Genomic DNA, 11,223 nt, shown 5'->3' on the forward strand with positions numbered 1-11,223 from the left:
GAATGACACAGTAACTTCCCTAAAAAGTGGAAAACAACAAACAGACTCAGGAATATTTCATTATAAATTACATAGCATATCATCTACCCTTTACTAAAGAAAATCAGAACAGAAAGCCTTTTTAAACCTCCTTGTAAACCCTTGGTCATCGGAACACAAAGAGGCTGACAAGTCTTTTAGGGAAGGAAATGAAGGGAAACTAACAATTACTGAGTCCCTAAAAACTTTCACACTTATGATCACAATTAATCCATATCACAACCTTATGATGTACATACGAGAGTCACAGACTTGATTTCCAAACCCAACTCTTACTACTTCTTAGCTGCAGAAACTGGAAAAGTATTTCTCTCCAAGCTTCAGTTACCTCATTGGTAAACTGGAGATAACATCTCATATCTCATAAGGCATGCATGAGCAGTAAATTTAAGCATCTAGCAGAGTCCTGGAACAGAGCAGGTACTATTCAAGTTTTTTTATTATTATTATTACTACTTTTATCATTGTGATTATGGTGTTGATGATGATAATGATGAAGTCAACTTTTGCAGTGAACTTTACAGGCTCAGAGGGCTGAAGTAACTTGCTTAAGGCTGCACAGCTGGTGAGCTTAAAAGGCATCTAGCACAGTGTCTGGAACTATAGCAGGTGCCCAATCAACACTATGCTATCTTTCTTCCTTCCTATCTTAAAACTCAATGATTTTCTAAGAATTTTACTCCTTAAAAATAATGTCAGGCTCACCTTTAGCTAGGTCGATGCAAGATGCTACCATGTATTTGTGAAAATCAACAACATTTTTTTTTACACATAGGTAGCAATATATGGACTAGAACAACAAAGAGGATTCCAGACTTCACAAAAAAGATGATCACGGGGCCCACAATTTTGCCTAATGTAGGTTAATTCATTTCTCTCCCAAAGAGGTACATATTTTCCTTCCTAGGTGTCTGTAAAGATCATGAAGTCAGTGGCAAGAAGACCCTAAGTTTCTAGACCTTCACCTCCTGGATATTTATACTTTACATAAGTCAATATAGCAAAGGATGGTGCTAGTTAAAATTTTAAATAGGTTGAAAACATGTTTATTTCAGTTCATGGATGATAGAATCAGGTTTTTGTCCTTGACCTTTTTCAGGTCTCACTCTACACATTCTACCTGGGTAATCTCATCCATCCCCAGGCATCTCCTACTATAAGAAACCTGTGAATTCAAATCTACTTATATCAACAGTCCAGATCGTTCCTGAACTCTAGGCACACATTAACAACTGCTTGACAGGAAAATCTACCAGGATGTCACCCAAGCAACTTAAACTTAACATGTTCAGAAAGAAACTCATTCTCTTCCCTTCCAAACCCACTCGTATTTTACGTCTCTTGGTAAATGGATCACCATCCTCCCAGTTTTCCAATCTTGAAATTTAGAGTCATTCTTGACTCTGTTATCTCTTTCAACCTCGACAAGTAATCAATTACTAAGTCTTATCAATTCTACCACACTAATACCTCTTGAATATGTTTCTTCACCTCTACTGATACAGCCAGAGCTTAGACATTCATCACCATTCTTAGCCTGGGCTAATTCAGTTCCTTCATAGATTGTCTCCCTGCACCCAATTTTCCCCAATTGCAATCAATCGTCTAAACTGCTGCTTACACATCTACAATTCGCTTCTACAATTATCATCCTAAAAATTATAATTCATCATGAAATTCTCTATCATTTAAAAGCTTTTTTTAAAAAAAAGTTTAAAGAAAAAAAGGAACTCCTAAATTGGGCATGCAAGACTTTTTGTCATCTGGCGTCAATGCACCTCACTCTTTTTATATTGAAATTTTCATCATGCTAGGCCTTTTCACAGTTTTATGCTTTTGCACTTGCTAATCTACATTCTTGAAATGTCCTTTTCCTAGTAAACTCTTATTCAAATGTTAAGACCTTGATCAAATATCACCTTTCTATGGACCCTGACTCACCCATGTACTTCCATAGCACTTAATCTGTAAAAGTACTTACTACATTTAATTGTAATGATTTGTTGGATGTCTATTTTCTCCACCACATTATGAGTTTCCTACAAGCAGAAACTATCATGTTCATCTCCAACCCCAGCCTCTGATTGGAGGCCTAACACATAGCAAGTGCTAAATAAAAAATGAGTAGAGACCACTTCAAGATGGCAGAGGAGTAAGAAGTGGAGATCACCTTCCTCCCCACATATACATCTAAATGTGGAAGATCTCCTACAGAACACGTACTGAACGCTGGCAGAAGACCGCAGACCTCCCAAAAGGCAAGAAACTCCCCACGTACCTGAGTAGGGCAAAAGAAAAATCAGAGACAAAAGAATAGGGACGGGACCTGCACCAGTGGGAGGGAGCTTTGAAGGAGGAAAGGTTTCCACACACTAGGAAGCCCGTTCGCGGGCGGAGACTGTGGGTGGCGGAGGGGGGAAGCTTCGGAGACACGGAGGAGAGCGCAGCAACAGGGGAGCAGAGGGCAAAGTGGGGAGATTCCCGCACAGAGGATGAGGGCTGACCGGCACTCACCAGCTCGAGAGGCTTGTCTGCTCACCTGCCGGGGTGGGCAGGAGCTGGGAGCTGAGGCTCGGGCTTCGGTCGGAGCACAGGGAGAGGACTGGGGTTGGCGGCGTGAACACAGCCTGCAGGGGGTTAGTGCGCCACGGCTAGCCGGGAGGGAGTCCGGGAAAAAGTCTGGAGCGCCCGAAGAGACAAGAGACTTTCTCTTGCCTCTCTGTTTCCTGGTGCGCGAGGAGAGGGGATTAAGAGCGCCGCTTAAAGGAGCTCCAGAGACGGGCGCGAGCCACGGCTATCAGCATGGACCACAGAGACGGGCATGAGACGCTAAGGCTGCTGCTGCCGCCACCAAGAAGCCTGTGTGCAAGCACAGGTCACTCTCCACACCTCCCCTCCTGGGAGCCTGTGCAGCCCGCCACTGCCAGGGTCCCGGGATCCAGGGACAACTTCCCCGGGAGAACACACGGCGCGCCTCAGGCTGTTGCAAAGTCACACTGGCCTCTGCCGCTGCAGGCTCGCCACGCATTCCATACCCCTCCCTCCCCCGGCCTGAGTGAGCCAGAGACCCCGAATCGGCCGCTCCTTTAACCCCCTCCTGGCTGGGCAAAGAACAGACCCCAGAGGGTGACCTACACGCAGAGGCGGGGCCAAATCCAAAGGTGAGGCCCTGGGAGCTGTGAGAACAAAGAAGAGAAAGGGAAATCTCTCCCAGCAGCCTCAGGAGCAGCAGATTAAATCCCGACTATCAACTTGAGGTACCCTGTAAGTGTGGAATACCTGAATAGACAACAAATCATCCCAAAATTGAGGTGGTGGATTTCTGGAGCAACTGTAGACTTGGGGTTAGCTGTATCTGACTGACTAGTTTCTGATTTTTTTGTCTATCTTAGTATAGTTTTCAGCGCTTGTTATCATTGGTGGATTTGATTATTCGTTTGGTTGCTCTCTTCCCTTTTTTTATTACTTTTTAAACGTTTTTGAAATTTTAATAATTTTTGAAATTTTAATAATTTTACTTTACTTATTTTTCTTTCTTTTTTTTTTTCTTCCTTTTCTTCTGAGCCATGTGGCTGACAGGGTCTTGATGCTCCAGCCAGGCCTGAGACTGTGAGGTGGGAGAGCTGATTTCAGGACAATGGACCACAAGAGACCTCCTGGCCCCATGTAAGACCAAGCAGTGAGAGCTCTCCCAGAGATCTCTGTCTCAACATTAAGACCCAGCTCCACTCAGCGACCAACAAGAGCCAGTGCTGGACACCCTATGCCAAACAAATAGCAAGATGGGAACACAACCCCACCCATTAGCAGAGAGGCTGCCTAAAATCATACTAAGGTGACAGATACCCCAAAACACACCACCGGAAGCGGTCCTGCCCACCAGAAAGAAAAGATCCAGCCTCATCCACCAGAACACAGGCACGAGTCCCCTCCACCAGGAAGCCTACAAAACTCACTGAACCAAACTTACCCCCTGGGGGCAGACATCAAAAACTATGGGAACTACGAACCTGCAGCCTGTGAAAAGGAGACCCCCAAACACAGTAAGTTAAGCAAAATGAGAAGACAGAGAAATACACAACAGATGAAGGAGCGAAGTAAAAACCCACCAGACCAAACAAATGAAGAGGAAACAGGCAGTCTACCTAAAAAAGAATTCAGAGTAATGATAGTAAAGATATACAAAATATTGGAAATAGAATGGAGAAAATACAAGAAACATTTAAAAAGGACCTAGAAGAACTAAAGAGCAAACAAACAATGATGAACAACACAAAAAACGAAATTAAAAATTCTCTACAAGGAATCAATAGCAGAATAACTGAGGCAGAAGAACGGATAAGTGACCTGGAAGATAAAATAGTGGAAGTAACTACCACAGAGCAGAATAAAGAATGGAAAGAATTGAGGACGGTCTCAGAGACCTCTGGGACAACATAAAACGCACAAATATTCGAATTGTAGGGGTCCCAGAAGAAGAAGAGGAAAGAAGGGGACTGAGAAAATACGGGAAGAGATTATAGTTGAAAACTTCCCTAATATGGGAAAGGAAATAGTCAGTCAAGTCCAGAAAGTGCAGAGTCCCATATAGGATAAATCCAAGGAGAAACATGCCAAGACAAATACTAATCAAACTATCAAAAATTAAATACAAAAAAAAATATATTGAAAGCAGCAAGGGAAAAACAACAAATGACATACAAGGGAATCCCCATAGGGTTAGGAGCTGATCTTTCAGCAGAAACTCTGCAAGCCAGAAGGGAGTGGCAGGATATATTTAAAGTGATGAAAGGGAAAAACCTACAACTAAGATTACTCTACCCATCAAGGATCTCATTCAGATTTGACAGAGAAATTAAAACCTTTACAGACAAGCAAAAGCTAAGAGAGTTCAGCACCACAAAACCACCTTTATAGCAAATGCTAAACAAACTTCTCTAGGCAGGAAACACAAGAGAAGGAAAAGACCTACAGTAACAAAAGCAAAACAATTAAGACAATGGTAATAGGAACATACATGTCGATAACTACCTTAAATGTAAACCAATTAAATGCTCCAACCAAAAGACATAAACTGCCTGAATGGATACAGAAACAACACCCATATATATGCTGTCTATAAGAGACTCACTTCAGACCTAGGGACACATACAGACTGAAAGTGAGGGGATGGAAAATGATATTCCATGCAAATGGAAATCAATAGAAACCTGGAGTAGCAATTCTCATATCAGACAAAATAGACTGTAAAATAAAGACTATTACAAGAGACAAAGAAGGACACTACATAATGATCAAGAGACCAATCCAAGAAGAAGATATAACAACTGTAAATACTGATGCACACAACATAGGAGCACCTCAATACATAAGGCAAATGCTAACAGCCATAAAAGGGGAAATCGATAGTAGGGGATTTCACACTACACTTTCACCAATGGACACATCATCCAAAATGAAAATAAATAAGGAAACACAAGCTTTAAATGATACATTAAACAAAATGGACGTAATTGAGATTTATAGGACATTCCATCCACGAACAACAGAATACACTTTCTTCTCAAGTGCTCATGGAACATTCTCCAGGATAGATCATATCTTGGGTCACAAATCAAGCTTTGGTAAATTTAAAAACATCGAAATCATATCAAGTATCTTTTCCAACCACAAGGTCATGAGACTAGATGTCAATTACAGGAAAAAAACTGGAAAAAATAAAAACACATGGAGGCTAAACAATATGCTACTAAATAACCAAAAGATCACTGAAGAAATCAAAGAGGAAATCAAAAAATACCTAGAAACAAATGACAGTGAAAACACGATGACCCAAAACCTATGGGATGCAGCAATAGCAGTTCTAAGAGGGAACTTTATCACAATACAATTCTACCTTAAGAAACAGGAAACATCTCAAATAAACAACCTAACCTTGCACCTAAAGCAATTAGAGAAAGAAGAACAAAAAAACCCCAAAGTTCACAGAAGGAAATAAATCATAAAGATCCGAGCAGAAATAAATGAAAAAGAAATGAAGGAAACAATAGCAAAGATCAAGAAAACTAAAAGCTGTTTCTTTGAGAATACGATAAACCACTAGCCAGACTCATCAAGAAAAAAAGGGAGAAGACTCAAATCAATAGAATGAGAAATGAAAAAAGAGAAGTAACAACTGACACTGCAGAAATAAAAAGGATCATGAGGGATTAGTACAAGTAACTATATGCCAATATAATGGACAACCTGGAAAAAATGGACAAATCCTTAGAAAAGTACAGCCTTCCAAGACTGGACCAAAAAGAAATAGAAAATATAAACAGACCAATCACAAGCACTGAAATTGAAACTGTGATTAAAAATCTTCCAACAAACAAAAGCCCAGGACCAGATGCATTCACAGGCGAATTCTATCAAACATTTAGAGAAGAGCTAACACCTATCCTTCTTAAACTCTTCCAAAATATAGCAGAGGGAGGAACACTCCCAAACTCATTCTACGAGGCCACCAACACCATGATACCAAAACCAGACAAAGATGTCACCAAAAAAGAAAACTAGAGGCAAATATCACTGATGAATATAGATGCAAAAATCCTCAACAAGGAGCCTGTGCTCCACAACGGGAGAGGCCACAACAGTGAGAGGCCCGCGTACCGCAAAAAAAAAAAAAAAAAATCTTCAACAAAATGCTAGCAAACAGAATCCACCAGCACATTAAAAGGATCATACATCATGATCAAGTGCGGTTTATCCCAGGAATGCAAGGATTCTTCAATATACGCAAATCAATCAAAGTGATATACCATATTAACAAACTGAAGAATAAAAACCATATACTAATCCCAATAGATGCAGAAAAAGCTTTTGACAAAATTCAACTCTCAAATATGATAAAAACCCTCCAGAAAGTAGGCATATAGGGAACACACCTCAACATAATAAAGGCCATATATGACAAACCCACAGCCAATATCTTTCTCAGTGGTGAAAAACTGAAACCATTTACTCTAAGATCAGGAACAAGACAAGGTTGCCTGACCACTCTCACCACAATTATTCAACATAGTTTTGGAAGTTTTAGCCACAGCAACCAGAGAAGAAAAAGAAATAAAAGGAATCCAAATCAGAAAAGAAGTACAACTGCCACTGTTTGCAGATGAAAGATACTATATATAGAGAATCCTAAAGCTGCCACCAAAAAACTACTAGAGCTAATCAATGAATTTGGTAAAGTCACAGGATACAAAATTAATGCACAGAAATCTCTGGCATTTCTATACACTAATGATGAAAATCTGAAAGTGAAATCAAGAAAACACTCCCATTTACCATTGCAACAAAAAGAATAAAATATCTAGGAATAAACCTACCATAGGAGACAAAAGACCTGTATGCAGAAAACTATAAGACACTGATGAAAGAAATTAAAGATGATACAAACAGATGGAGAGATATACCATGTTCTTGGATTGGAAGAATCAACATTGTGAAAATGACTATACTACCCAAAGCAATCTACAGATTCAGTGCAGTCCCTATCAAAATACCAACGGCATTTTTCACAGAACCAGAAGAAAAAAATTTCACAATTTGTATGGAAGCACCAAAGACCCCAAATAGCCAAAGCAATCTTGAGAAAGAAAAACGGAGCTGGAGGAATCAGGCTCCTTGACTTCAGACTATACTACAAAGCTCCAGTAATCAAGACAGTATGGTACTGGCACAAAAACAGAAATATAGATCAATGGAACAAGGTAGAAAGCCCAGAGATAAACCCATGTACTTATGGTCACCTTATCTTTGATAAAGGAGGCAAGAATATACAATGTAGAAAAGGCAGCCTCTTCAATATGTGGTGCTGGGAAAAACTGGACAGCTACATGTGAAAGAATGAAATTAGAACACTCTCTAACACCATACACAAAAATAAACTGAAAATGGATTAAAGACCTAAATGTAAGGCCAGACAATATAAAAGTCTTAGAGGAAAACATAAGCAGAACACTCTATGACATAAATCACAGCAAGATCCTTTTTGACCCACCTCCTAGAGAAATGGAAATAAAAACAAAAATAAACAAATGGGACCTAATGAAACTTCAAAGCTTTTACACAGCAGAGGAAACCATAAACAAGACAAAAAGACAACCCTCAGAATGGGAGAAAATATTTGCAAATGAAGCAAGTGACAAAGGATTAACCTCCAAAATTTGCAAACAGCTCATGCAGCTCAGTATCAAAAAAACAAACAACCCAATCCAAAAATGGGCAAAAGACCTAAATATGCATTTCTCCAAAGAAGATATACAGATTGCCAACAGACACATGAAAGGATGCTCAACATCATTAATCATTAGAGAAATGCAAATCAAAAGTACAATGAGGCATCACCTCACACCGGTCAGAATGGCCGTCATCAAAAAGTGTACAAACAATAAATGCTGGTCGGGGTGTGGAGAAAAGGGTACCCTCTTGCACTATTGGTGGGAATGCAAATTGATACAGCTACTATGGAGAACAGTGTGGAGGTTCCTTAAAAATCTAAAAATAGAACTACCATATGACCCAGCAATCCCACTACTGGGCATATACCCTGAGAAAACCATAATTCAAAAAGAGTCATGTATCACAATGTTCATTGCAGCCTATTTACAATAGCCAGGTCGTGGAAGCAACCTAAGTGTCCATCAACAGATGAATGGATAAAGAAGATGTGGCACACATATACAATGGAATATTACTCAGCCATAAAAAGAAACGAAATTGAGTTATCTGTAGTGAGATGGATGGACCTAGAGTCTGTCATTCAGAGTGAAGTACGTCAGAAAGAAAAAAACAAATACCGTATGCTAACACATATATATGGATCTAAAAGAAAAAAAATGGTTCTGAAGAACCTAGGGGCAGGACAGGAATAAAGATGGAGATGTAGAGAATGGACTTGAGGACACGGGGATGGGGAAGGATAAGCTGGGACAAAGAGTGTGGCATGGACATATATACACTATCAAATGTAAAATAGATAGCTAGTGGGAAGCAGCCGCATAGCACAGGGAGATCAGCTCGGTGCTTTGTGTCCACCTAGACGGGTGGGATGGGGAGGGTGGGAGGGAGACACAAGAGGGAGGAGAAATGGGGATATATGTATACATATTGCTGATTCACTGTGTTATACCGCAGCAACTAACACAACATTGTAAAGCAATTATACTCCAATAAAGATGTTAAAAAATAAACTTATTGAATAATAATAGGTTATTAAAAGGAAATTAGGGTGACATCTTTAAAGACAAACTTCTCTCGTCTCAAAATTCATTTTGATCACAATGCAGAGAGACAAAATCCGAGGCTGGCTAGCTCTTTATATTGACTTAATATAAAATTGCTTATACTTTTAGAACAAACTGTCACCAGAAATACATTCTTATTTAAATTCACAACATTATTAGGTCAGGCACTCTACACTCCAATTCCATAAGCCACAACTCACAATTGTAAGTTCATATTCTGTAAAGACAAACTTAATAGAAAAATATTTTAATGGTAACTACACATTTCTTAAAGTATAATAGAACACCCCCAAAAAAATTCCCATAAGACATTTTCCAATTTCCAGTTACGCAGAAGAATAAAATTACTCATAACGAAGTTTCAGTCTTTAGCTGAATAAATAGGGAAGATTAAAATGAATTACTTGAAAAGACAGATATAAGACCTTTAGCAAGTATGTTAAGAGCTAAAAAATGAGTAACATAGTTAATATAAACATTTAGTGCATATCTAAATGTTGGTATGAATATCTTAAATCTTTGGCTCCATTTAAAGTTTTTCTAACATAAGGTTCCAATACTAATTAGAATACAGCAATTTTCGTTTGTAATAACCACACTTTACATGATCTTTGGTGATCCCAGAGAATTTGCCTTTCTAACAAGTCTGTGGGTGATGCTGTTCCTGCTGGTCCAGGGTCCATGCTTTGAGAACCACTGATCTAGATAATAAAATTATTTTTTTTTTAAATCTCAACACAGACTTATTCTTTTTTTAAAAGAAGTAACCTGTGCCAATGTCAGTATCTTTTTTTTTCCTGTGTAGTTAAAATAGTCTAATACCGCGTGTCTATCAATTGAAAAGAAATAAGGAAATAATATTTCTATCTACCTGTTTTCTATTTATTAGAAACTGTCTTGTCAATCCATAATTGAAAAACAAAGGCTGTCCAAAGGATACGCCCCACATTACAGCTGTGGTAGGAAGGGTTCCAACCAATTCTTACCTTCCCTTAGGACTGTGTTGCACAAGGTTTCAGCATTCTGTGGACAAATTTTCTGGACCTTTGCTTGGTAGTCCCCACTAACCTTTTTAAAGCTCTTTTAGATGCCAAATATTTAATTTGAGACTTTTGTCCCATATAGGCAATGGCCTGAAAAGCACTTAGCTGTTTACTTTTCATCTTACTATAAATTATTCAACCTTCAGTCTGTAAATGGCCATTTGTAGGATTAGACAAATTTTGAATGCTCTGATAAGAGGATTGTTGCATCCAAATTCATGCACAATCCGACAACCTCAGCTGGATTGGCATATGAAACAGATTCACTAAGCATATGTAAGTAGCGCAAATTATTAACCAGTTAACATCAGCAAATTTGTTTTTGAAACTTATGTTTATGCATACAAGCATTCTCTAATGAGAAATAATATTAGCTATAAAAATCCAATAAAAACATACCTTGAGTAGATTTCTCTACTTCTTTCCTCTTCCTACTCTGGCTATTGTAATTCATCCTCAGCTCTTGGTTATACTCATGCAGAGTTTCTCTGGAGTTGTATGACTGTCTTGGTTTTCTTCCATCTTCACTCTCATCGGAAGAACTAGTATAAGCTAGGTCCATTTCATGCTTGACTTTTGACAGAGGCTGATAGGGTTTGCAGTCTGTTTGCTCCATCTCTGATTAAGCAAGCTCAGTTTCATGAAAAAAGGAACTCCTTTAATGTAAGCAGTCCTGAAAGAAAGAGGGAAAAACACAAGCCATCTTAGATTTGTCCTTTTGCAAGAAAATGCATCTGGCCGATTCACAATTGGTCCTGATAATACTGCCAAAGGAGGGGAGCAAAAGACAAACTAGATGACATGAAGCTAGCCGGAGGCAATAATAACACTGTGTTACGCGCATACCT

The 11,223-nt window shown here is 39.1% G+C and overlaps 1 protein-coding gene across 3 annotated transcripts in view; it reads right to left on the reverse strand.

The window, feature by feature from the left end:
- TENM1 (teneurin transmembrane protein 1) overlaps nt 1-10,991 on the reverse strand; it is a 572,765-nt gene extending 561,774 nt beyond the window's left edge. For all 3 annotated transcript variants that reach the window (XM_065900557.1, XM_065900558.1, XM_065900556.1), the window contains exon 1: nt 10,775-10,991. In XM_065900557.1, the coding sequence (XP_065756629.1) occupies nt 10,775-10,991 (217 nt within the window). The remainder of the gene's footprint in view (nt 1-10,774) is intronic.
- Between the last annotated feature and the right edge of the window lie 232 nt (nt 10,992-11,223).

Source organism: Phocoena phocoena, chromosome X (genome assembly GCF_963924675.1).
Source record: "Phocoena phocoena chromosome X, mPhoPho1.1, whole genome shotgun sequence".
NCBI classification, from domain to species: domain Eukaryota; kingdom Metazoa; phylum Chordata; class Mammalia; order Artiodactyla; family Phocoenidae; genus Phocoena; species Phocoena phocoena.